This window comes from Aptenodytes patagonicus, chromosome 3, assembly GCF_965638725.1.
Source record: "Aptenodytes patagonicus chromosome 3, bAptPat1.pri.cur, whole genome shotgun sequence".
Classification (NCBI taxonomy): domain Eukaryota; kingdom Metazoa; phylum Chordata; class Aves; order Sphenisciformes; family Spheniscidae; genus Aptenodytes; species Aptenodytes patagonicus.
In genome coordinates, this window is record NC_134951.1 from 1,958,762 (window position 1) to 1,986,271 (window position 27,510).

General features: G+C 58.3%; 1 protein-coding gene across 7 annotated transcripts in view; it reads right to left on the reverse strand.

The window, feature by feature from the left end:
* Positions 1-27,510, reverse strand: part of EFR3B (EFR3 homolog B) — a 48,808-nt gene that overhangs the window by 15,012 nt on the left and 6,286 nt on the right. For 2 of the 7 annotated variants that reach the window (XM_076332515.1, XM_076332513.1), the window contains 5 exons: positions 13,969-14,045; positions 12,762-12,889; positions 8,915-9,065; positions 2,865-2,986; positions 541-690 (listed from right to left, as the gene is read on the reverse strand). In XM_076332515.1, the coding sequence (XP_076188630.1) occupies positions 541-690; positions 2,865-2,986; positions 8,915-9,065; positions 12,762-12,889; positions 13,969-14,045 (628 nt within the window). Of the gene's footprint in view, positions 1-540; positions 691-2,864; positions 2,987-8,914; positions 9,066-12,761; positions 12,890-13,968; positions 14,046-14,313; positions 14,335-14,985; positions 15,032-17,367; positions 17,836-24,533; positions 24,591-25,888; positions 25,941-27,510 lie in introns of those variants that run through there. The other 5 variants (XM_076332516.1, XM_076332517.1, XM_076332514.1 and 2 more) reach the window with 5 other exon arrangements.

The window sequence follows — 27,510 nt, forward strand, 5'->3', positions numbered from 1 at the left end:
CTCATGCCTGCTTCTCTGCTCTGCGCTTCTCAGCTAAGCATCTCCTCTTCAAACACCCAGCTGGTGGCAAGCACGCAGCCGGCAGGGGGGTTACGCCGGAAGAACGGAGGGACAGCGAGCAAAAGCTGTATTTCAGTTCCTGAGATTCCTCTCGCCTGGCTTTAAAACAACTTCTTTGGTAGCATTTAAGCAGGAATCCCTCACAGAGGTCAACCCGCTGAACAGGCAGCTCAGAGCCTTTGCAAACAGCGTGCTTTAACTGCAGGGACAGCGCAGAGAGCTCTGCTCCACGGGAGTCACGGTGCCCTGCAGTGGCCAAGACAGCAATAACCTTCACGGCACCGGGTGACGGGCAGAGCTCCTGCCACCTGCAGCATCCTTCAACAGGGTCTCCCCTCTGGCCACTCGCCGCATTTTTCACGAGCTGCAGACACAAATCAGCCTGCAACGCTTCTGCCCTGCAAAACCTTGCCAAAAGCAGCCCCGGGGCCCCGAAGCCGCTGGTGGAGCAGGTGGGTCACGGCAGCAGCGAGCACTCACCTTTCGGCCTCCTCCACGTGCTGTAAGTTGAAGAGCAGTGAGGGCACGATTTTGTCCATGTGCTGTGGGTCCCAGATGTTGGCTTGGAGTTCATCGTTCACTGTCTTCCTCACCACTCCTTGCAGGCCTTTAATGCCGGACATCCGGATCCTGGGGAACAAATTGACACCAAAATGCTACATATCTATATAGCATACGTTATTTTACATTTACATACACATATACACACGGGTGAAACTGTGCAAGAAGTTGGAGAGAAGACACCGATTTCTGCGCTGCTGGAGGGGTTCATGCAGGCGATGCCCCGGTTCCAAGCTCCGGGCTTGGTATACCCCGGGGTAATCCTTCGGCCTCGTATCCCCGAGAGACATGGCTTCCTGCAGCCCGCCAGACGCGAGCGGGAAAGGCTCTGAACCAGCTAAAACCATCCTGGCAGCAGCAGCCAGCTCCCATCCACTGCCTTTCCCAGGAGGCCCCCAGGCAAGCAGCAGCCACCCGTCTCCACGGCACGCGCTACCGGAGATGGAGAGGTGGCACCAGCGAGCTTGGCCTCTCCGAAGGATTGGTTTTGGACCTGGGAGGTCTCCGCTCTCCAGCTGCGACATGCATGGAGGGTTTTCCCATTTCCCCCGTCCCCAGCAGCTGCAGAGCCGTGCTGTGCCCATGGGGATGCTAGATGCTAGGGAAACCTAGGTGCTTTTTGACACCTGTGTCCTTTCTGGGACCAAAGATCCTGACTCTGCTCTAGTCAACGATAAAGTCATCAGTAAAAATCTCCCTACGCAGCAGGATTCCCAGGTCTGAAACCAGCCCCTCAACACCTACGGCTCATGCCCGAGAAAGGTAGCACGTACTTATCTGCAGAAGTAAATGCATTAAATAACCTGCTCTGAGGTCTCCCTAACACATTTTGCAGATCTAATCAAGGCAATAAGCCGACTGAGACACAGTTCTTGAGGGAGGAGCACTGAGCAGGACCAAGGCCCGAGGAAAACAGCGTGCTCCTTTTTAATTACAGGAGCTGCCGAATTTCTCTCTTCCAGTCTCCGGTGTAATTTAGCCAGCGTCACCGGTGCCCTGAAGGTCAAGTGGAAATAATGAGCCTTCTGCATTATTTCTTTATTAAGGGGGGGGAGGAAAAAAAAACCCACCTGTGAGTCTGCAGCAGTAAAAGGAGGTGAGCCTGGTCCTCAGAGACAAGCCTCTGCTAGGAGTGGCGAACCTCAGGGGTTCGCCCCTCTGCAAGGCAACTGGTGCCTGGTACAGCAGCTCCGGGAACGGCACCAACACGATGTGCTGAAATGCCGCCTGACATCTGGGCTCTACTTAAAACTTGTCTCCGGCAGCAGTGGCCTCCTGCCCAGAGCTTCCCGGCGAGAGCCACAGGTGCTACGCCACCGGTGCCACGCCACCGGTGCCTCACCGGGCCATTTCAAGCGCCGGGTCTTTTTAAATACACCACCGTCAGGCCTGGCCTTGGCAGCAGTAAACAACATTAATCTGTCTGCTTTAGTCGTAATTAATCCCCCTGGGGTACATTTCCCATCACAGCAAAGCACGTCAGTCCTCGATGCTAGAGAAATGTAACCGCCTTTAAACGTGGAAAATAACAGACCGCACGGCTGCAGGAGGCAGTTTTTGAGTGAACATTCACGCTGCTAAGAGTGGGGGGCCTCTTCCCATCATCATCGTCCTTCCTTTTGGGGCCAGGATCACTTCCTTGCCTCTGAGCTCCAGCTGTCTGCAGGCCGTGGCCCTGGAGCAAAGGTGAGAAATGCTTAAAGATGCACTGAGGCAGCCCTGTGACGGGCAGACTGCGGGCGTTACCTGCTCACATTTTGCCCGAAGAAAAGAAATCGGAAGCCTGAGGGCGCATTATGTTCCTTGTCCTGCCATCGGCCATGGTCAGAGCGAGCCGATGCCTGAGCACAGCTGGCCCTGCTCTCAGGACAGCAAATGCAAACCAACTTCTCTCACACACGTGTAATACTGCATGCAATATCCCACACAGCGACAGAGGCTGGATCTGTGCCGCGCTGTGTTTTCTAGGCTCCTGTTTCATCCTCCCATATAGTCAGCGGGGTTTAATGCTTGGAAAATAAGGGAGGGTAGAGAACAGCAGCCTGAGTGCAGCCAGCTCTGGGGAATCACTGTGCGTCTCCGTCACAGCACAAAGAAATCAATCCACGCGCAGCCTGCATCCAACCTGCCCCCAAAAGCAGGTGCTTCTCCAGGAAAAACAGAGGCTGGGGGCGCAGGGAAGCCCCCCCAGGAGGCATTCGCAGAGCCAGCGGGGCCAGGGACACCCTGCTCGCGGCACTCACTTCGTCCGGATGTCCAGGTCGTCGTGGCTGGAGTGGCACATCTCACTGAAGCGGGAGACAAAGAAGTCGTAGCTGCGGTGATAAGATGGGGTGTCCTCTTCGATGTTGGCAAACTTCACGAACTGGGAGAGAAGAAAGAGGGGGTCAGCTCAGAGGGCACGACAACAAAAATATTCTTAAAATTCCTCTCCAAACCAGCAAACATTTGTGGCCTTCAGCAGTGTAACACAGGGCTCTTCGCTACAGCAGCTCGGCGTGCGCTCGGGATGACAAGTCAGGCTGCCCGGCTGCACCCAGGACACAGGGTGCCCAAGCGGGAACGTGCCATCGTACTGTCCCACCGAGCTCCAGCAGCGCCCAGGCCCCGCTGCGGATGCTACAAACCTCACCGCAAGCCCCAGTGGCCCCTGTAAAGGGCATTTAGAGGTGCCACGAGGCTCTGAGCTAGGGATCCCTAATATGCAGCACACACTAGAAACAGGAGATAAATTTGTCCCCAGCTTCCTTCCATCCTCCCAGACGGCACAAAACCTGGCGAACATTTCCCAAACGCTGCTGCAGGGATGAAAACAGCCTCGGAAATGCCAGTGGAGAAACCAACTGCAAGCAGGTTCTTAACCACATCCCAGATCTCGCCCGCAGCACCCGGCAGCATGAGGTCCCATCGCTCCCTTCCAGCTTGGCTGCGCCAGCAGGTGCGGAGCTTGCCAGAAATGCCAGCTGACCAACAGATCTGGCTTTCAAGCTTTCAGGGAGAGAATTAAAGGAGGAAGAAAGGCTAAACATGTTTTCAAGCTTTCCTCTGAATTCTGAAACTTATTCATGAAAAGATGGGGAAAAAAGGGTCGGGCAGGAAGGGGGAACCTCAACTCATCCAGTCATGCTGACAGGGGTAGCTTTAAAAAAGGAAAAATAAAGAAAACCTCAATAATACAAGAGCTGCCACAAAATCCAAGGCATCGGCTCCTGGCTGGAACATACAGAGCATTCAGCCTGTATCCACCCAACAGCACCTGGTGCTGCGAATGGACGAGGTTTATCCTTGGCCTGGGACAAGCATCGTGCCACCAAGTCCCCGTTCTTTAACCTCCCACTCAGAGCAAGGGCGTAAGCAGCCGCTTGCCAAGATTTTAGGCAGGGGGAATCTGCTGGCTGCTTTTGTGCTCCCGTGCTGCACCTGCTTCAGCACGCTGGGAAAGCTTGAGGCCGTTTGCATGGGCTTGGGATGAAGGGAGAGGCAATCCCGTCCAAGCAATCCCCAAAACCACCCCAGCTGTTAACTGCTACCCAACAGCACTGGGAGAGCAACGGTGCAGTGCCAATGCCGGTGCAGCCCCACTGCTTACGACAGCGCGGCACGAAGCTCTGCGGTCGCACCCAGCAATCCCACATCACTCGGGCAAGGTGTCCTGGGCCAAGGCATCAGGATTGCTGGGTTCCTCTTCCAGCTGGGAGGACCTAACCCACCTCCAAAGGGTTACCCGTCCACCCGGCATTTCTTCGGGTGCTCAGCACCCTCTGGGGATGCCATGCTGCACGAGACCTCCTTCTTTAACCCAACCCTACCCACAGGCTTTTCTCACTTCTTGCTTTCTGCATTTGCTGGCATCCAGCCCCGCCAGGAAAGCGGCAGGCAAACGGCCCACCGGTGCCCCTCCACAGCTGGCAAAGCCAGCCCGCCCATCCCAGAGCACCACACAAGCCGCCGATTAGCATGCACCCACTGTGCCGGGCTATTAATAATGTCAGCTGCAAAGGCTGGCTCTGCGCAAGCAAAGGAGCCGGCTCAACCCTGCCAGGAACTGTTCCCAGAGTGCAGGGACTAGCTCCAACTGATAAACTCCTCTTACTCACCAGAAAAATGCAGGGCTGTTACATAAGAAACCTCTGTACCAGGCAGCTCACAAAGTGGGGTTTTTTTAAGCTCATGGCAACTCCACGTGCAACCGGAGGCAAGGGCAGGATGCAGAGTGAGGAGCAGTAACAAGGGCTCCCTACGGCAGCTCCGGGAGAGCCGTCCCAAGCGTCCCGTGGCCAAGAAGCGTCGTGAAATAAAGGAAGGAAATGGCTTCTCTGCAGCCAGTATCTGCAGGTATCAACCCCACGCCCACGCGGAGGACGGCAGCTCGTTTCGTGCCACCAGGCAACCAAACAGGACCACCTCACCAGCGCTCCTTATTCCGAAGCTATCAAGGCCCCGGGGATTGCCAGCCCGCCCATCTACGCCAGCAGTGCCCGTGGTTCAGCTCCCTGCCCCGAGGGCAGCTTCCCCGGCCGGCTGCCAGGCACAGCGAGCCCTGCTCGCCTCTGTCCTCGGGGGACAGACATCCCCCCACGGTGCCACGACGCCCGGTGACACTGGATGCGGCACAGCGTTCATATCTGCCAACAGCTGGAGGCAGCTGCCCCCTCTGCATCCATTTTCAGCCTGCGGCCTCTGGCAGGGCCAGAACTTGTAAAAAGCAGCCAAGAACAGAGAAAAATCAGCCTCGAAGCCTCCTTGCTCTGTCAACGGCACATTTTTAGGACTCTGCCACTTGCTCATAGACTGTTGCATTTTTCCAAGACTTGGCTGCCTCTACAAGGGTGCTGTACCATGCAGCAATTGCGGGAGATGCCCACCCTGGTCCCACTGCCCAGTGGCAAAAAGCAGCACCAGGACACATGGAAACGACCCAGCGAGAGCTGGGCCGGCAGGAAAGGAGGCATCAAACCTTCAGGGAAAGCGACTTATTTTCACTAACGGGCACCGCATCCCAGCCAAAAAGCTGCTCTGCAGCTTCATGCCGTATTTCCGCTGTGAAAACAGTTTAAAACATGGAAATGCAACACTATTTCTGCTGCGGTTCGAAGGGGTGCGGGGCTGGGCAGCTTGGGGCTCCCATGCTTGAAGCCGACAAGCTCCAACTGAAACACGGCTGGGACGAGCAGGGAGCAAGCGCAGGGGAAATGCGAGGAACGCGGCTGCCTTGGAGAAGCAAAACAACGTCTGGGAAGGGATAACACTGCCACCTATAAATACATCAGACATAAATACATCAGAAGAGGAACATCAAGGTGGGGGAAGAGATGTTTAAATGAAAGATCAATGTTGGTTCGAGGAAAAATAAAACGGGAATGACGTCAAGCTGGGAATTAGATGGTTCCTACCCAAAGCAGGGAGGTTGCCCAGAAGCCTCCTAATGAGGATGAGAAACCAAAGTGGATTTAAGCTGCAGCTCCATACGTTCATCCCAGGGATTATAGGATGGGGTTATAGTGATCATGGGATGCTGGATTTTCGCTGCGGGCTCCAGCGCTGCGGCCATGGAGCCCGGCAGGCTGGTCCCCGGGCTCAGCCCCTCCGCAGCGCAACACCTTGGCTCTGCGCGAGGAAGGAGACGTGTCTCAGGCGAGATTTCATGCCGCGGAGAATGACTCACTTGGAGCAGGTTTCTATAAACAACCTCCTCCCGCCTTTGCCATCAACTCCGTTATTGTGAAGATTGCTTGAGACAGCACCCTCTAATTAAGCACGAGCCTGAGGCACATTCTGCATTAGCAGATATGGGAAGAAGCGTCTCATTATCATTACTCACTTTTCTATAAAAGCCCACAAGTTTTCTGTGCTCTTTGCCCTCTGAATGCCGCCACGCTTGAGAAGGCCAAAAGAAAAAAAAAAAAAAAAATCACTAAATCATCATTCCTGATCTGGACTCCTCATTAAAACACCCGCTACTGATTCCTGACCGCAGTGACAGCAGCCCTAAGGAAACACCTATCCGTGGTCCAGGACCATCTCTCCTCTCCGTGGGTGCCTGAACACGGGAGGTTTGCTCCGCACGGGCAGGAAACACAAGGCAGGGCTCCGTCTTGCCTTGACCCAATGCCTCCTGCTTGAGGATGTCTGTGTTGGGGCCGGTTCGCTGAAGCCTCTGCCGTGGCATCGTGAGCCCCTGCCGTGAGGGCTGTCCCCTCCCCGGCTCCACGCCAGCAGCTCCCGTTGAGGTTCAGCTCCATGCCACGTGCCGGTGGCCCCTCTGATGCAGGGCTCTGCTTGGGCACCATCCAAGGACCTGAGGGAGTGTCCAGAGAGCAGCCACGGAGAGGGAGGTGCTGGCTGAGTTGAGCTTTAAACCCTACCTCTACCCCAGGTCCCTCTGGACCCTGGGACAAGCCCTGCATTTCCCAAACAGCTCAGGGGCTGGGCAAGGGCAACGAGGCTGGTGAAGGGTCTAGAGCACAAGTCTTGTGAGGAGCGGCTGAGGGAACTGGGGTTGTTTAGCCTGGAAAAAAGGAGGCTGAGGGGAGACCTCATCGCTCTCTACAACCACCTGAAAGGAGGTTGTAGCGAGGTGGGGGTCGGTCTCTTCTCCCAAGGAACAAGCGATAGGACAAGAGGAAACGGCCTCAAGTTGCGGCAGGGGAGGTTTAGATTGGATGTAAGGAAAAATTTCTTTACTGAAAGAGTGGTGAAACATTGGACCAGGCTGCCCAGGGAAGGGGTGGAGTCCCCATCCCTGGAGGTATTTAAAAGACGTGTAGATGAGGCGCTTAGGGACATGGTTTAGTGGGCATGGTGGTGTTGGGTTGACGGTTGGACTCAATGATCTTAGAGGTCTTTTCCAACCTCAATGATTCTATGATTCTATGATTCTAAGGGGATATTGCATGCGTTTGCAGGCAGGGCTGCACTGCAACATAGGATGTTTTCTTAGCAAGAGACCCAGCTGCTTGCCACTGGGACGGATCCAGGCAGCTCCGGCACATCTCAAGAGGTTTGGACAGCAAACGGCACCTCTCCGGTCTCCCACGGAGCTTGGGCCGCCCTTGGGCAGAGGGATGTGGGTGCCGCCCAGAGATCCTGCTCCCATTGCAAGGGGCTTTCCCAGGCAGCCCCTGCAGCATACCCAGGGCTTACGGTGGCATCACCGCACTGAAACGCCACGGTAAGCTGCTGTTGGCAGTGGGTTTCAGCCGAGGGATCAATCCTCCCGCTTCTTCAAGGGCTGTGGGATTAATAGGTTTGCTGATGGGCAGCTCACACTGCTTTCAGCTGGGAGCGATTAGTTGCGAGGGAGAACGGGGGCAAGAAAGGTCTCCGCTCAGCTGCCCCTGCCTCAGTGGAGGCATTTACAACCCCGCGTCCAGGACCGTGCCAGCTCCTGGAGGAGAGAAGCGTCACGGGGCGCAGTCCGGGAGGCGTCAGCAGAAACATTAATACCGTCCCTCTCCCCATCACACATGGCAGAGAATTAAAGCTTAGGGCTGAGCTGTCTTACGCGTTTCCCAGGCACTCGAGAGAGCATCTACCCAGTCCACCCTCCCGCCCACAGGATGATCAGCTCCACCTAAACCCCCTCTTAAAAAGCAGCAAGGACAGATGCTGCTTGTCCAAGCCAAGCTACCGGGCACTGGCAAGAGCCCTCACAAGCCCAAGTGTCAGGTACCCCCAGTGTTCCCAGTAAAAACCAGCAGAAAGGCCATGCACAAGTGGCTGCTGGCTGCCAGCCAGGATCAGCCGTTCGGATGCTGGGAGGACATCACCTTTGTTCATCCCTGCTTCTCCTTTCCCCTCATTTTATGTCTGTGACGGACACATCCCCAGTCCAGCTCAGCCATTTATTGCAAGCAGCAGCTCTGTTTAAGCCAGCCCTTTTCTGAGCACAAAGAGCTCCCAAAATCCATGGGGATCACCTCCTAAGTTGGTCTATTGTCTGAAATCGCTGACAGTCCCTGTGTCCTCGGGCTCATTTAGGAGAAGCTGAATTCAAGAGAAGGAAGGCACGGCAGCAGAGATCAGAGACCAGCGACTGGTGACGGACAAGTCACCAACAAGTCAAACAGCAGGGACAGCGCACGGGCAGCACCGCTGGGCTCTTAGAAACCTCACGCGTGGCAGGACACATGAGAGGGGACACCATAAATCCTCCCCTGCAGCCGCTCCCCATCCTTTCCCAGTGAGGTTTTCTGCCCTGGCACTGTGCAGAGATGTGGGGCTGACAGGCAGGGTGGAAAGCCAAGGACAGGGTCAGCAGGGTGCTGCCACCTCCCACTGCACTCCTACTCACCGAGTTGGTCCCCAGGATCTGCAGGTTGGGCTTCTCCGACTCCAGCAGCTTTGCCACCATCTTCAGGAAGCTCTCCACGAAGAGGTTGATGCTCTGGCAGTGGCAGGCCATGAGGAGCTGGTCCAGGGCCTCCATGGCAATGCACACATACCTGGGAGCAGGCAGAGGCCAGGGTCACTCCCCGACAGCAGCACGGGCCCGCGGCCATCCCTCCTCCTCCTCCCCTCTCCCAAACCGCCTGGGTGCCCACCAGCAAAACGGCAACCTCCTGCCCTGGCCAACCCAAGGAGAAAAATTTTACACCCAAAATACCCTTGGGATATTTTTAGACGGTGTTGGCTGCTCCCAGCACCGTTCCTCCTAGCGAAGACCCAGCTGCCCCAGGACCAAGCCTGCCAGCAAACACCTTGCATCTCCCCCCACGCTGCTCGTGGGCTTCCCTTGCCCTGAACTGGTCTTTATATCCCGTGAGGGAGCGCTGGGCTTCGTACAGGGTGGGCTCAGTGTCAAACGCAGCCTTTGTCACAGCCCGAGCTGATCCTGGCCAGGGAGGAGGGACAGGACGAGAACGCAGAATTAGACTGCTGTGCTCCAGAAAAGCTGTGCTTAAATACACAATAGAGCAACCCTGCAGAGCATATTCACATCTCCCCAGAAGTTCCCGGGGTGAGCAGGGTTTCCTCCAGCAGTGCACAGACCAGGACGCAGCATTGCCCACACCAGGATTACTTTGGTCCCCGTCCCTCCTCTGGGGATGGGGCTCAATCACTCAGTCTTGGCTCCGTGTGCTGAACGGGGACGGGGGAAGCCCAGAACATGGTTCAAATACAGCAGCAAGACGGGACGCATCCGCGACAGGTCCTTGGGCCACGCAGGGAGCCTCCCTGAGCACAGCACATCCCTTCACCATCCCTCCCGACCAGGCTGAGCTCACCCACAGACCACCCTCTGGCAGCCGGCTTTGCTGCAAGCTGCTATGGCGCATCTTCCAGGCTATTTATTAAACCAGTCCTGCAGTGCTCCTGCCTCTGAGAGGAAGCTGGAAGACCTCGTGCTCAGTGATGAATCTCGATCAGGTGCCCGTTACAGAGGTGGCCAGATGCGTATACTGCAATTGCAGAATTTCTCAGGTGTTGCTTCGCGTTTCCAAGACAAATTGGACCAGTTGCTCGGCGTGGCTCTGACGAAGCCTGTTTGCAGGCTGGTCCTGCGATGCTTTCTGCACCAACAGAGTCCGGTTCATTACCAACGCGGTGGCCGGAGCCCCTGGATGGGCTGCTTGTGCAATGACCACGCTGACCTCCAGTTGCTGGTCGCCCGCTGTGTGTGTAAAGCCCAGCGAAGAAGCAAACCCCAGCCTCTGACCGCTCTGAGCAGACATTTATTCCAGCTGGAGTTGCCCAAAACACAGAAAAAACCCAAACGGTGACTGCACCGAGTCTCACAGCTCCAGCTCTTCTTGCAGGACCTCTGAGGTACCCAAACATCTGACAGGGACCCGGTACCAGGACACTGGGAGTAAAAACAAACTTTACAGCTCCTTACCACCTCCCTTTGACTCCTGCTCTCTGTGCAGCTGTGAATCTTTGTACCATGGCAGCTCACATCAAGCCCAGATCTGCCACGGCCAAGAAAGCAGGAGGTGGCAAGCACAGATCTCTTTATAGCGGGCACAATTCCTCCTTTAACCTCCATTTTTCGAGCCGGCTCCTTGCCCGGCTGGATTTGCAGCCTGGGTAGCATGCAGCAGCCACCAGCTTGTGCTGCAAGAAGGAAACCCGAAAGCACCGAGCTCGCCAGCAGCGAGGCGGGCAGGAGCTGCCCATCTACTTGCGCCAGCCCTGCCTGCGCATTAAAGGGCAGCTGGGGAGGCAAACTGCCCTCTCAGGGAAAGGGAGGTGTCTGATAAACCCTGGACTTCCAGGTTCCAGCTGGTAAAACACAGCAAGACCGATCCCTTCTCCTGAGGCCCCAGAACTGTTGAAATCTGGCTCCGGTCTTGAGTAGATTCTCTGGTGCCTTGTAGCATAGTTGAGCTCATACTGCAGCCTGTCCTTCAGACACCATTACAGCTCTTCCAGATACTGTGAAAATAAGCAGCCAGCTATTCCTGGATCTGTGAGGCTCCTACCCATCTGTCAAACTGGGTTAAAACTGGCCCAGAGGGAAAAAAAGGTATGAAGAGGTGACTGATGACCAGCATGAAGCATCAAGCTCCTTTCTCGTAGGAAACAAGGCTGAAAACAACATTCTGTGCCCAATATTATTGCAACAGCAATTGTCTTTTGGGGACAACTGGACACAGGCTACCAAGAGGGAAAAGGGACACTTGTGGAGTTGTCACCTCTGACCTACCCCAACCATCCTCTTACAGATGGTGGGTTGCATTGCTGCAAACTCAAACAAGAACACTTTCCCCTTTTAGCAATAAAGTTAACAAAAAGATGACACCCAACGGGCCTGAAATCAAGGCTACCTTCATCTTACGCGCAGGAGAGGCACCCATGTGCTCGGCTGCTCTTTCAAAGCCCGGCTGCGGTGTCTGCAGCGGGGCAAGCCCTGCTGCTCCAGCCAACACCGACCTACAAACGAAAGGTTGATCCAAACCCATTTCAGGCATTTCAAAGTTAGACTTTGAAAATTAGCTAGTGCTCCAACCCAATTACGTGCCTATACGCACAGGCGGCGGAGGAAGGAATGTATTCCCCCCTTCACCCACCGAGGCTTGTCATTAGATGTCAAAAATCTTTGAAAGCCTTTCTTTTCCCAACATCGCAAGCAGAGCCTGTTAACAGCCGCTTAACCACAAAACATCAGGCAGAGCTTTGAATGTCCTGTCACTCCCGATGACGGGTGATGCAGACGAGGCTTTGAAGGTTTTCCAACTCTAACACTTCTTAGGCGGGCTGCTGGCTTCTCTTCCCCCAGGATAAAAGGCAGGCTGAAGTTCGCACCACGAAGCTGAGCTGTGTTTGTCTGCCACGGCTTTGTTCAGGAGACAACAAGAATCAATCCAGGAGCTATTTCAAAGGGAAGGAGCCCTCCCGTGCTCCCCCAGCATTTCTAATCAGGGCAGTCAGCTATTTCCAGGCCGGGCGCTGCTCTCTTTGCAGTAAACACGGCAAAGCCTTGCTGGAAGCGATGCGGGGAGGGAAGACGAAGGGAACGGGGCCCAGCCAGGACCACGCAGGTGAGTCGGACAGAGCAAACACAGCAATCCCCATCCAGCCCAAGGCATCCCCATCACGTGCTCTCTGGAAAAGCGTCAGCACGCTGCCCCTCATCCTCACTCCCACTTGTGCCACATCACCATAGCTCAATAGAGATGTGCATGGGGTGCAACACACCCAAGCTTGTCCTGAATAACCCCCAGCAAGCTGCAGCCAGGGCCACCCTGTTTAGCTGCTTGCCCACACCTAGCCAGACTTCCATCTGGCTCTGGAAGAGCCACCGTGGGCTTTTAAAGGCCAGGAGGGTGCCACAGGCTCCTGATGATGGCCCAGAGAGTTGATGGCAGTCTTGCTGCTGGGGACAAACACCATATGCATGCAGACTCCTCAAGCACGGGCAGCACGATGCCAGGGAAACACTACATGGCTCCCAGCTTGCCTGGTCCCTTGCAACTTTGCAAGGAGTATGCACATTGCTGCATGCTCCCGTGTCTCACTTTCGGAGGCAGAACATGCTCAGGTCTCTCTGCAGCGTGCTCGTAGCTTCAGGACACCACGGAGCACGCAGGAGCTGCATACCCCACACATCCTCCCCCTTGCCTGAGCCCCCTCTACTATCTAGTGGCCCATCGTTATGCCAGTCACTGGGGTGGCTGAAACAGCCTCACAGCGCTTACCCGTATCGGTGCCGGCTCACGTCTCGGATGAGCCGCTCGGAGAGGTAGGCACCGATGCGATCCAGCTTCTCCGGGGCAGACAGGGCGTAAAATGTCAGCTTCTCCATGTTGGTCTTCACCAGCCCATCCTGAAAGAGAGCAGCGCAGGGGGTCACAGCCTCACGCCCAGACCCAGCAAACATCAGGAGCATCTCTGCAGCAAACCGTGGCAGCGATGCCAGGGGTCTGGAGCACGCCAGTCCCGTCTCAGCACTTCCCCACACCTTGTACATCAGGGAAGGCAAATGAGGATTGCATTTAGCCTCAGCTGAGGGCTCTTTGATGCACCACAGCCATGGGTGACCCCAGTGCAAGTCTCCATCGAGCACCCCACACTGTAAATACAACGAGAACCGTTTGCCAGCCCCTAGCAATGCCCCGGCACCAAGGGGCAGACAGGGACATCAACACCTCCAGGCTGCTGAGGCCAAACGACACAAGTGTGCTGAGCTGCCAGCCCCAATCCCCCGCAGCGTGCAAAACTGCAGTGCTTCCTCCTCTCCGCATGGCTCGGCAGCAGACTCCTCTCTTGTTCAGCTTTGCTGCCAGTGCCATGACAAAACAGGCGCTCACCACCTCCCCAGGTAATCCCAGCCCCACTACCCCCAGCCGGGAGCTCCTCTTCCACTGCCTTCGACTCTTGGCTGTGAAAAGGAGACAAAGAGGCCAGATTTGGGATGCTCCAGGCGCAGCTGGCAGGGCATCCCCCATCTCCAATTCAGCAAGGCACCAAGCAGGGCACCAGCTTCCCCGCATCCTGGAAGCATAAGCAGCTTTTGAGCTCGAAAGCCTGGCTGAGGCCCCAAGAGACCCCCACTCTTAGAAGCTGCTTTCCTTATCCTGCAAAGAGAAGGACGTACGCCTTCAGGTCCGTCCCCCATCCTCCCATCCATCCGTCCTTGGATGGTGCATCTGCCCGGCACCTTTGGGAAAGGAAGCCTGTCCCTCCGGGCCGATGTGGCTGGAGGAGCTGCTTCCGTATTTCTGCTCACAAATAGGCTTTAAAGGAAAATCCAACCCTCCAGGCATGGTCTTATGGAGTCAAAGCATCGCCCGCCTCCCAGGAGCTGTTTCTGGGTGGGTCACACCGCGTCCCTGCAACCCGAGCACCAGAGCTTCGGTGTGTGAAGCACCGGAGCTTGGGTGCGTGAAGCAGCGCCTCGTTTACCTCTGGGTCCTCAGGGAAGATGTTGTCAACAAGCCTTTTGTAGCGGGGACGCAGGGCGCCGCAGCAGCCGCACACACCTGGAAAAGAGGAGACAGAGCCTGTCAGCAAGGACAAAATCCTCAGCTCCAGGGCAAACCCCTGTGTGGAGGTGCCTTTGGTGGAAAACATATCCTCGGATTCAGTAGGGAAGCCCAGGAAGAGGACAGGGCACCAAGCTGACGACATCCCAGAGTTTTGCAGCCAGAAAAAACAAGGGAAGAAAACTGCAGCTGAGAGGCAGGGAATTGGCTGGTGACCAGCATCATTTGACGTAGGACAAATAGCAGAGTTATCTGCTTTTCTCACCCAAGAAAGCAGCCCCCAGAGACCAAGATGTCCGAAGTTCCCCTAAACCTGTGCCTCTCTATTTCGCAAGATCCTCTTTTGCAAGTCCTCAGACCAAGAGCTCTTTCCTCCAACCACTCACCCGAGGACGCACCACTCACGCCCTGCCCCACGCTCCCCACGGAGCCAGCAGCGATAAAGAGAGCACAGGCTGCTGGAGACAGCAAGACAGAAAAAGAAGAGAGATCATCTTACGAAGGCTATGAAAGGAAAATGCCTCTTCCTGTTTGCAGCTCCAAAGCTGAGCTGTTGAGAAACACCAAACACCTTCGATTGCCCCCCTACCTTTGGGCTGCCGGACCGCGGTCCCTCTCCCCCGAGGGGGGCACCAAGGGGCACCAAGTGACCTGTGTTTCGCAGGACAGCGACACAACCATACCCAGCCCCCCTTTTTGAGGGGTCTCAGACATGGCAGCAGCTTGTCCCTGATGCGCAAGCCGTGCCCCACGCAGCCTCTCCGAGGGCCAAAACCGCTCGCAGCAGCGACTCCGCAGGCCAGTGAACAGCGGGCATCAGCCTCCTCCCAACTCAGAGCAAAGCAATTAGCCCCAGCCGCCAAATATCCCAAATGCGGCTGCGATCCCCTGCTCCGCTTTTGGGGAGCTGCCGAGGGAGGAAGGGATCGTTTGCAACCTGGATATTTCTCCCTGTGCCATATCCTGTTTCTCAGGGCCGCAGCGCACCCTCCGCAGCAGCCAGGGATCCCCCCATCTTCGGCTCGGGGACGGCCGGCGGTCCAGGCGGGCTCTCGAGCATCCATCGTCCTTCCACACGCACCAGAGAGTTCAGCATCCGTGGGCACCGCCACCCCGATACATCCCCCTGCGTAAAGCTGTACCAGCACTGCCCTGCCTCCCGGCCGCAGATGAGTATCTGCGGAGTTTGTTTATTTAAAAAAGGGGGGGGGGGAAGAAAAAAAAAAATTAAAAGAAAAAAAAAGAGATTGCTGAACGCGCTACCCTCCCCAGCGCCGCTCCGAGGGCTTTGCACACCAGGATCCCCCTGCTCCAGCACAATGCATTTTTTCCCCGGGACCTGGCGTTACTCGGATGCTGCACCCCGCAGAGGAGACTGGTGTCAACCACCCCAAAGCACCGGCCTTTGCAAGCCCGGGGAAGCATGAGTAATTCGGGGCTGCTTTTTGGCAACTGCCGCCAAGAAGCAGAAGCTGGGGGGACAAAGGCTGCGCCGGCGGGAGCCGGCGACCGCTCCCGCTGGAACACATGAGCTCACGCCTGCTCGTGCCAGCTCCCGGCGCTGGCACCGCTCGCTTCCTGCAATGTGCTCGCTCGCTTCCTGAGCGCGTCGCCTCCGACGGCGGGCGCTCGCGTTGGGGAGGCTGCCGCTTGCTTCGGGGTGCCCTTCGGGGTCCCCAGGCCCGGTGCTGCCAGCAACGCTGCGGTGGCAAAGAGCTCCTTCCACCTCTCGTGCTCTCCCTGCCAACCCCTCCGCACCTTCCCACTATCCAGTATTTGATTTCGAAGACTCTTATCTGCTGCTCTCCCTCCTCCTTTCTCAGCTGCCTTTGATCGATTTTGCTCTTTTTCCAAAGTACCTTTAATCTGCCCTCTTAATAAATTCTCGCTTGCCAGTCACACAAACGAGCGTCTGAAGATCTCCTGAATCCTCTTAATAAATTCCCTTCGCCCGGGATGGCCGAGGCAGTGTGACTTATCTCACCTCGCTGGGCCATGCGTCCCTGCCGGCATCTCAGCACGGGCCACGAGCTCTCCCTGCAAAATAGCTGGAGAGTTTCCCCGTAAGCGATCCCATGAGCCAAGGAGCCAGGTCCCCTCCACCTCCCGCAGCCTCCTCAGTAATTATCTCACCTCCAGAAATGTGACTTTAGAGCATTTTCAGGATTAACGCACATTCCTAGCCCTGGGAGAGGAGCAAAGAGCCCAGCCGCGTTCCCAATCGACCACCCTCATCCTGATGAATGAAGCTGAAGAGCAGACACAGCACGGATCCCATCAATAATAATTGCATAATTAAATCTAATGCCTTCCCCCTCACCTAACACGACCTCTTTTTCCAGAAGTAGGAGATTTTTAAGGCCTCACCTAAAGAAAGCAGCAGCGGGAGAGAGACAAAGACCCGAGGCGCCTGCCAGGAGAGGGGACCCGGGTGACCCGTCGGTCCCACGGTGCGGGAGGCCAAACACAGTCCAGACAAGGAAAGCAGGAACGTTGCTCAACCCAAAGCCACGTCGGGCCACCGGTGGGCAGGATCCCACCATGGCCCAGCAGGACAGGGCTTCCTACAGAGCACTGCCTCCAGATGAGCCTCTCTGATGTCTAGTAAGAGGGCTGAGCTCCCTGCAGCAGGGCACTAAAGGGTCTCGCTTACTCTGCTTGCATGAAACCAAGAGAAAGTTTCCTTCCCCCAACCCCTGCCTTCTCTCGGTTTTGCCCAGCCTGGACATGCACAGGCACAGACAGGGAGACCATAAATGCTTAAAAAAGCAGAGTAAAAAAATGACACAGACCTTGAGGAAAGAGGAAGATTTTTTCCCCTTGTTTTATTTCCCCCCCCCGCCAAGGGCTCTCCAGAGAGCAACAAACCCAAGTCTGGTCCTGATGCCAGGGCTGAAATCAGCCCTGTGCTTGGTCTATATGGGACCCACCCAGACCCTCACAGCACCAAACCCTAACGCTGGGGCTAGCGACAACCCCCCCCAGCCAGGCTACCCGACAAGGGCCTCAGACAGACATTTCTTCTTCCAGACACCGGTTTCCTTTAGCACCCACCACACTGACCCCGTGCACCTTGGGCCCTTGCACCAACCCCGAAGCCACAGCTCTGGCCCCGAGCAAGGCACCGATCGGCGGCATCCCCCCCCCCCCCGTGAGGCCAAAACCCCACAGCCGCAATGCATTCCTCCGGCCCAGGCTGGCACAAGGTATTTAAAAAATAGAAAGACGACACTGAAGGTCACCGGCAGCCAGAGCGGCTTCCCCCTCCCAGGAGATCTAACCCAGCACCCCGAGGAAAAGCAAAGCGGGGAGAAGGTACCTGCTCCGGCCACGTGCAGCATCTCCCAGGAGCCGGCAGGGCCGGCGGCACAGAGCCGCAGCGCAGGGCCGAGAGCCCAGGTAGTCAAAGCCATCGCGTCCGGAGCAAACCGGGGAGCTCGGGGTGCCGGGTATCGCTCTCCTCCTCGCCGAGCGGCGGCCGGGGCCGGCCCAGCGGCAGCATCACTGCAGGGGATGCTCAGCCGAGCAGGAGCAGCCGTTTAAATAAATAAGGGAGCTTTCAGCACGGCTGCTGAGTCACCGAGGCGGCTCCGATGGCAGCTGGGAACAGCGCTGGCTTTGCTCTGCCAGCGTCTGCACCGGTACGCGGGGGCGGCCGGGGAAGTTGGGCATTTCGGAGGGCCCCGGAGGCGGGGGACGGGGGCGGTTTTTCAAGGTCCCTTGAGCCCAAAGCTCTCCCGTTCGGCACACGAAGCATCGCACATTTGCGGGCAGCGCTAACAAGGGGGAAGGCTCAGCAGGTCGGAGCTGACCCCGAAACAGCAGCCAGGGATGCGACAGACACACGAGCACAGACCCGCACGGTGCGTCACGCTCTCCTCCTGCTGGCAGCCCACTGCTGTGGGAACCAAGGACATGGATTTTCTTAAAGATCAGGTAAATCGAGGCATGGAGAAACGTGACTCGACCCTCTCCCTATGGAGGGAGTAAGGTGGAAAACCCCGGAGCAGCATCGGCTCCCGCAGCTAGCACGCAGATACGTGTGTCACCTCCGTCTTGCACCCACCCAGTGGCATTTATCAGGCTCTCCACCGCGGCAGGTCACATCTGCGCTCTCGCCGGGGGGCAAAGCGAGCCAAAAGGGCCTTTTGCTTTGATAGCTCAGCTCCGAGAAAGTCGATCTAATTGGGGATAATTACAGTCTTTCAGTCCCAGCGACTGTGGCTTGCTAGCATAACCCCCACTTAGCTGCTCCAACGCCGGCATGAGCCCCGAGGCTTTCGGATAAACTCGTTGCACGCGTTTCCAGGAGGGGGGTTCACTGGTACCAGCTGTAACTGGGGTTTTTGGGATCGAGTACGGCCAGCTGAGAACAGGACTCACCTCCTGAAACGACCATGCACTCTCCCACCAGTGCTCTGACCTTAAGCCTTTCCTCGTTAATCCCCACCCCTGCCCCCATTTTAATGGCATCCTGGCAATAAGCACGGCTGGAAAACCTTATGGCCATATTATTTGAGGCCTGGATTTTACTTAATAAGGGCACTCCAACTGATTGCAAATAAATCTTAATTAAAGCACGCAAAATCCCTCATTAAACCTAACATCCCATGAAGGTCGCTCTCTTAACCCCAAGCAAAAACACCATCCCGAAGGTAGGGGGTGTACCGCCAGCCCAGCGTGGTCTTCCCCCGCGCCCCGCACCGAACCAGAGACCTTTCCCTAATCTGCTTAGCAAAATTCCTTTATGCAGCTGATGTGAGAGTCTCCTTTGGACCCATCCTCTGACTCCCTCAGCACTTGGCACCCGGTGGGTGAGCCTGCCCGAGGAAAAGGATGAAATCTCCCTGCTATGCATTGGAAATGTCACTGAGCAATATTCAAGTTGGCCCAGAGACCCATTAGTCCTATTTTCCACCCACCCCAGGGTGGGCAGAGGGATGGAGCGAGGAGGCCCAGCCCATGTGAAGCGAGGGGAAAATATCAGGGAAGGCAAGAAACAAGTGGTGCTGGCAGGGAGCAGGGACGGACTCGGTGCCACGAGGGATGGAAGTGATGTAGGGCACAACTTGCAGATCCCACTCCTCCCCGAAAGCCGTTCCCAGGGGAAAGCCTGGAGCCATAAGCAAGCATGGCTGGGAGCTCCCCCGAGGGAAAGCCCCGCTCAGGTGCTCCTCTGAGCTTCTGCCACCAATTTAAGAGGCAGGAAAACCTACATTAAAACCCAGCTTCTGCACCAGCCAGCCTCCATTTGCCTCCACACCCCCCCAGAGCCAGGATAGATCCCAATGTAAATCAGCACGACCCCACGGGCCAGCAGAGCTGTAAAGCAAGCCAACAAATCTCTCTCTAATTGCGTTTAAGAGCCAAAGGCACTGGGCACTAATTAAAACCGCGGCCCAATGCCCTCCTCGCAGCATGCTGTGCCAGGAACGGGGCGAGGACAGCAAGGTGCTCCGTGCCCTGGCAGGGGGAGGCAACGGCAGCCTCCAAGCCGGGAGGGGAGCCGGATCGAGCAGTTCAGATCAGCCCAGTGCAAAGAAGAGCTGTTGGAAAAGAGCAGCCATGAAAAGATGGGGGACCCTGGGTGGTTGCATTAAACCTCTACCAACTTTAGTGGGGGAGGCAGAGCTGGGGAGGGGGCCGAACCCAGCTCACCCCTGCAGCTCCATAATTTGGAGCAAGGTCCTGATGTTAATTAATAGTTCCTGACCTTCCTGAACAGTTCGGGCTGCACGGCGGCGGCTTGTTCCCTTCCCCGCTCATTAATCACTGCTCATCCAAGTGTCCTTCGGTAAGAGTCAGCATCTGCAAAGGGGGTGTTATAAAAGCTGACAGCTCATCTGTAAGCAGAGACGCTTTCGAGGACGTTGCAGAAGACCCAAACCTCCAAGGGCAGCACAAGCCAGCGCTGGTCACAGGGAGCCGCGTCTCTTGATGCCGGCACGAAGGGACAGCGAAATATTTCGAGGCACCGACAGCAAAGGCAGGGCAGAGACGCCCAGGACTGGCGAGCCAAGGCTGCCGCTGCCAGGACGTATTTCTCATGTCACTGGGCGGGATGGACAGGAGCATGCTGGAGAGGGAAACGCTCTCCCAGACGTCACCCGCAGCCCGCTCGGAGCCATCGGCACAAAGCCTTTTAGCTCAGCAATTAAATTCGCAGCTTCCCCCTGGCACTCCTCCACGTGCCGCTCTCACCTCGCTTCCACCGACGCAGCCGGGGCTCACCGGGGCAGACACCGCGGCCGGGGGGAGCGAAGCGGCTCCACGCAGAGCCCCAGCACGCGGCTCTGTGCCGGGACTCCCCCCAGCCCGTGCAGGGACCCCCCAAATGGGAGTTGCTCCAGAGGCCGAATCCACGCTGGTGCCAGCATATCTGAATCCCACCTGGATTTGCCCAAACACGCTCCCTCCCATCTCCCCCCTTCCAAATGCCGACAGCTCGAGGCACGCAGGCATCAAATCCAGCTTTAACAACTCCGTGGTGAGCGGTGGGACATAAATCAGCCCCGCTGCCAGCTTACACCGGCGACGGATTCGGCCCTCCGTTATTTACACTTCACTGCCCAGCCGAGCCTGCCACTCCGACACCGCAGCACGCGCGCGCAAAGCTTCAACAGCGGCCAGATTAATTAATATTTCACAGCGGTGATTAGACTCAGGCATTAAGACCACACCAGCTCTTTTGCACGCGGGGGAAACCACCCATTAAGGGCAGAGCTGCGTGCCGGGAGGTTTGCATTACGTACCTGGCACTCCGGCAGCGCCGATTCGAGGGGAGGAAAAGGGGAGTTAAGTTCCTTAATGGGTGCCTGGTTTCATTATACAACACAAGGCAGAGGGAAAGCTGGGGAGAAGAAAAAGCTTAAATAGCAGGAAATTCACTCAAACTCTGGCCTCGACGCGAGACGTTCACCAGTTGTCACGTGGACGTGGTGTGCCTGGTCCGGACCACGTAGGTGGGGAAGCTCTGACGGAGGCAGCCATCCACCCAGCATCAGAGCCGGCCTCCGAAAACTGCTTAATTAAGAGCCGGGGTCATTTTGCAAGCCCAGGGCCTCGCCCCGCGCAAAGCAGAGCCGGATGCGACGGAATGGCCAAGGACACGGGAAGGCTTGCAAGTTTGAAAGGTTTTTAGAGAAAAAAAAAAAATATGCACACCCACCCCCTGCCCCCCGTTTTGCATGTTTAACAAAAAACACAGTAAGGATCTTTGTGAGACGCTGACCACGCACGTTTCTGCGGTTTCCTATTTCCCCAAGATAGGCTACATCAAAGCCCACAGCCAGTTTTAGTTTCTGGCAGAAAACTTGAGCGAACACCCTCATTTACAGAGAGACAGAAACGTGATGGGACCGGCCACGGCCACGCTTCCTCTCCAGCCTTTCTGGGTTGTCTGCAGTCTCTGCGGAGGGGGAGCAACTCCAATCCCCAAGGCAGAGCGACCTGCCACGGAGCTACAGCGCTGCAAAGGGTTCAGCCGGGAGCGGAGCATCTCTGGAAGTGCATTTTCTTGTGCAGTTACTGATTGCGCAAGCAATTACCAGAGCCTATAAGTGGTCGGGCTTGACGAGGTTCGAGGTGAGCAACGGCAGCTCCTGGCCTGGCACAATCCCCTCTAGCGTTTGCTCCAGGCAGAGGAGTCCCCATCTTCATTGCAGGGGTCAAATCCTGCCCCGACACGGCAATGCCGTCTGGAAACGCACCAGGAAAAAAGCCCTGGACTCGGCCACAGCCATCGAGGTTTAACGCAAACCCTTACGAGAGCCGTGACCGGGCGGCTCAGGAAAGCCCCCAGCACTGCTGGCACCACAAACAGCCCCTTTTCCTCTACGAGCACTGAATTAATTTGCAGATCATTTAGTTAAATAGCATAGAAGAAAACAAAAAACAAAAGCCAAAAAAACCACCTTAATTGCCTTCCACATTCCCCTGCTGAGCCATCCAGTCCCACCGAGCGCTATTTATTTAGCACAAAACCCATCCGCTTGCGCGGCTGCTGGCTGTGACTCAGTGGCACGCTGGCAGCCCCAGACGGCTCGCAGGGACCTTCTTGGCGCCCACCGCCGGCAACGCCTCCTCCCCGGGTAACCGAAAAACCTCATTTCCCCTGCTCCAGCTGCTGCCGAAGCAAAAAAAAAAAAAAAAAAAAAGGGGAACCTTCTCTATTTCCAGCTCTGCTGGCGTGGGAGGAGGCAGCTCGTGCCGGTGACCAGAAAGCAAAGCGAGGGAGCGTGGAGGAAACAAACCGCGGCGAGCGGCTGCGGGGCCGGACGGTTGGGATACGGCTCCCAAAGGCTTGCTGCTTGCAGCTCCGACACACGCTGCCTTCTCAGAAGCTGCCAAAAGTGGGGGGGTGGGGGGGGGTGTCTTGCAGACAAGCCCCACTGGGAACCCCCCATGGAAATGTTAACCCCATCCCATCTCCGCAGCTCCCTTGCGCTCAGCTCTCCCTACAGCCGTGTCCCTGTTCCTGGAGCGCTTTCAGCCCAACGAGCTCACTCTGCCTTTTGCACATATTTCTGAATTAAAGCCCTGCCTCCTAGAGACGGCAGTGAAGCAGGAAAGTTGCTGGTGGCTCGGTACACAAAGTGCCGGGCTTCCCCTGCAGCCGGGGCCATCGCACAGCCCCCTGGTGTGGGGTAACCACGCTTTTTTTGCCAGCCAAAGCCTGATAGCAGCACCCCAGCTCCTGCAGCGTAAAATCTCCCGTGGAGCAGCTAATCCCCAAGCCAGGCTCAGGACAGCGAGCTCCCACCGAAAACAGGGACACCAGCCTGAAGGTTCAGCTCACAAACTGCGGCTCGCGTGACACCAGCCATCCAGGCCGGCACAGCCGTGGTCGAAGCTTAGCTCTCCCGTTTTCACCGGTGATGCAAAAGGAAACCGAACCCGGGCTGAAAACGGGCGCAGATCCCCAGCAGCCCTGCTCCACGTGCATGGCCACCGCCACGGCCCCACACCACGAGCCACGGGTGCCAGGCACAGCCATGCCGAGCACGCTGCTCTCGCCTCGCACACGCAAACACCAGCTCAGCACAAGGTGCCAGCGCTGCGGGCTTAGGGGGGATGCAAAGGGTGGCCTGTGCCCCCCGTGCTGTCCCTCTGACCGCCTCCCAGGGAGGCAGCACGTCTCCTCCATAACGGAGCAAGTGTCCTGCACCACTTCATCCCGTCCACGGAACAAAAAAACCCAAACATCCCCAGTCACCCACCTAACCCTTCCCCCAGGCCAAGAGACAGTTGAAAGAGAGATTAAAAAGATACCAATAATCCTGTGCATTGCTAATGCACCTTTCATCCAAAGTATCCCACAGAGCTTACCAGTTCCTGGATGCTTTCCAGGGCCACAAGCTGCAGCAACGCCTGGCCATGAGCGCTACCAGGGAAGGGACCAGCCTGGCTCTTGTCCTCGAAGTCACATTCAGGTCCCCAGAGATGCTCTGCCCTTCCCCACCCTAAGGAAAGCCCCGGCATTTTGGAGCAGGGGCTTCCCCAAGATGCTAGCAGGGGCGTAACCCGTGGGTAAGAGGAGCTGCGGCCCAATGTGGCACTGCCATTCCCCGTGGGCAGGATAGGCTGGCCACCGAGCCAGGATCCCAGGGGACAACCAGAACATGTCACACCCCTCGGGCCAGATGACTAAACTGACACCAGGGGGGCTGGCGAGGCTCTTGGGGACCCACGGCTCAGCTCTCCCCCAGAGAGGGGGGGAGAGGGGGGGGTCCCCTGCAGTTCCCTGGCAGAGACGGTTATTACGTGCTCCGGGCTGCTGCAAATTGCTCGGATGACGACAACAGCTCCCTACAAACTCCTGCGTGCCAGCAGCACAAATTACCAAAAAAAAAAAAAAACAAACCCAAAAAAATCAGCCCAAACCCCAATGTGGATGCAAAAGCCCTGAGCAAGGTGGGGAGCTCAGATGGAAAGGGCACTGGCAGGAACGTTTCGGCATCGGGGACAGCTGTCCTGCAATGAGAGCATCACTGCCACCCCACGCCAGACAGACGGGTCCTGCGGTCGGAGCAGGCGAGGGAATCCCGGGGCGGGGGGGGGGCTGCAGAGGGGCCGCGTCCCCGGGGCACACGGCAGCCATCACCGCAGGCTGCCACAGTCGAGGAGGGGAGAGAAGCATCCCCGTCATTTTGTGGGCGGAAAAATACCAGCTGGGAGACCTGAATGACTCAACGGAGGCCACGGAGGAGTCAGCACTGTGACGAGGAGAGGAAAGGAACGGAACCTGCGCGTCCTGCTTCAGCTTCCTTCCCCCTGGTCCCACTAGGTAGAAACCCGCTCCCCAAGCCCACCGGCTCCACTCCTTTCCCCGCAGGAGGCAGGTGCTGCATCCCAACACATCTCAGGACCTCCCATCTGTGTGCACCCCACTGAGCCCCAAAATGAGCACCCCACCACCCGGGGCGGGGGGCCAGCACCCTGCCCACCCATCTCCCTCCTGCCGCATCCCACCGTGCATTCACTCACCCCTGGCACCGGAGCGCCTCACAGAGAGGGGGCTCGGCCAACAGCACCAAAGCGACCCCGCAGCCCTCGGGGTGGGCTGGGAGCCCCCGAGGAAGGGCAGTGGTCAGGGGCTCCCTCCTCCGTGGCGCTCGCCCTGCGCTGACAGCCCGTGGAAGGATGCTTGGGCAGCGAGGATTTAAGAGCCACCCGGCCACCCCCCCTCCCCGTCCCTTCCCAAAAGCTCCCAGCGGCTTAGCGCGGCCCGCTGCCCCGGGCGGGGGGGGCGGGGGGGGGGGGGCAGCCAGCTGCTCCCCATTACGCACGTGGCATCATCCCATCGCACTTCCCGGATGGGGACACGCGACCCCATATGCCCGCCCTGCACAGTGGGGTGACAACAGTGACAGCATGGGGGTCAACAGGGCGGGGGGGGGGGACGGCGATCCCCAAACATCTCAAGGTGTGTGGGCCTACATGGGCTTGGGGTCTGCCCTATGCCAGGGACCAGGCAGCTCCCCAGTATCACAAGGGGGTAGCCATACATACAACCAAGATCCCCCTTGATCCTGGGGGGGGGGGTGTGACACTTCCCCCCCCCCCCCCCCAGGTAACCAGGTAGAGCTGAAGAGCCCGGTAATAGCACCCATGGCTTCCCCACCCCAAGGACTGGATAATCCCCCAGCAGTATGGGGGTCATTGGTCCTACAGAGAAGCAAGGTCCTCCCAGCCCTGGGGAGCAGGTGACCCCAGGAATCCGGGTTGGGGGGGGGTGGGGGGGTGGTCAACAGCCTGTGGTGCCCCAGGAAGAGGGCAATGCCCCAGTGATAGAGGGGGCATTTACAGCCCTTTATGGGACCACAGTGTGTCCCCCAGCCCCAAAGAGGGGACACCCTCCAGAAACTGGGGGGATGCACAGCCCTGTAAAAGAGCAAGGTCACCCCAAAACCCAAAGAGGGGTCACCCCCAGTAACTAGGGAGATGCACAGCTCTATATAGGACCAAGGTCCCCCCAAACTCCCAGTAACTTAGGGGGTGCACTGCCCTGCAAAAGACCAAGGTCCCCTCAACCCCAAAGAGGGGTCACCCCCCAGTAAACGGGGGGTGCACAGCTCCATACAGGACAGAGGTCCCACCCACCCCAAAGAGGGGATACCCCCCCAGTAACTGGGGGGTGCACAGCTCTATAAAGAACGAGGTTCCCCGACTCTGGAAGGGGTGAGCCCCTAACCGGGTCCGGTGGATGCACAGCCCTGCCCCGGGGCGCGGACGAGCTCAAGTCCCCGGGAAGCGAGGGACACGCGCGGCACCGGACCGGCCCCGACACCGGCCCAGGCCCGGCGCCGCCCCGGCGGGCTCGTCCCCCGGCGGGCACTCACCGTACATGGCCGCTGCCACCGCGCCCGGCGTGGCGTGGCTCGGCCCGGCTCGGCGCGGCTGTGCCCGGCGCGGCTGCAGGCGGCGGTGCCCGGCCCGGCTCTGCCCCACCGAGCGGCGCCGGCCGGGGGCGGCACCGGGGGGATGGGGGGGGGGGGGGGGGGGGCGCGGCACCGACGGGGGCGGCACCGCAGCGGCGGCTCCTCCCGCCGGCGCGGCCGCAGCGCCCGCCCGCGGCCCGCCCCGGCCCGGCGGGGCCCCTGCGGCAGCGGGCCCCTCCTGCCCCGCACCCCGTACCGCCTCCGCGGCCAGCACGACGCCCCCCCCCCCCCCCCACCCCCCGCCGGGCATCCCGCCCCGCCCCACGCTGCACCCACCCCGCGCACCCCACAGCACCCACCCCACGCTGGACCGCCTGCCCCCCCAACGGGGCACCCGGCCCAGGCTTTGCCCCGCACCCGGCAGCGCAAGCCTGGCAGGGGACAAAGCCACGGGTCCCCTGGCTCTGCCCTGCGCATTTGGGGTCCGCCAGCGAGCCGGGATCCACTCGGTTCCCCCCGTAACACACCGGTGAGCCCCCGAGCATCCTTCCTCCATGGGTCGGACGGCCCCGAGTCCCGTCTGAGGACCCCAAACCCCAGCAGAGAGGTTTCCTTCGAGAGCTTGCAGTGCCCCGTGCTCACTGCTCGCATCGCTCGCCCCGGGAATAAGCACCCCGGAGTGTTAGAACCAGCCGCTTTCCCCCGTGGGGAGGAGATACCGCGTGTGCTCCCCCCATCCCGCTGCCAGCCCCACGGAGCACCGGCCCTGGCACCTGCGGCCGCCCGAGTGGCAACCATGAACACCGCGGCCTTTCCCTGCACCAGCCGTTGCAGCCTGGCCAGGTGGGAGCTGCACCAGGCTCCCGAAACAGGGAGGTGTGCTGCTGCCGGCAGCGAGGGCTGCAGGGGGATGGCGCAGGAAATGCAGGCAGATCCAGGTCGGCTCGGCTGCTTCTAGAAAGTCCTGGAGAGCGAGACAGGGGGTGCTTGGATTGCCCTGGGGAGACAGGGACGCCAGGGAAAGGGCTGAGAGCGCTTGGAGGGGGTGAGGAATGAGGAAGATATCTCCCCGGGGTGCTTTTACTTTGCATTACTGCTGCAGTGCCTTTAGCAGAACTGAAGCAATGCAGCCACGCCCTGCTGCCAAAGGGGAAACTGAGGCAGGGAGCCGCCCCGTCCAGGTTCCGGCATCGCCAGTGGTCCTGGCCACACGTGCTGCGGGCACTGCACTGGTGCTCCCGACGCACCAGTGCCCAGCCGCAGGTCACGGACGCGAGTGCTGATCGTCTCCCACGCTTCATCCGGCCATGCAGTTGCTGTTGTCACCTCCCAAAAACCACAACTCCCGCTCGGCACCACAAACGGGAATGTGGGTCCCGGCTTGCCCGACACCCCAGGCAGGGAGGAGAGAGCAGGAGCCACGAGCCAGCGTGCGGAGGCAATGGCATTCCCACCTCGGTCGCTGCCGCAGCCCCCAGTCTTTGGGCTCCACTCGAGGAGGAGCCGGAGGAGGGTGGCACGAAAGGCTTGCCACGTCCCCAGGGCACAGGAGCGCCCGGCATGCCAGGCAGGGCCGGGACGTG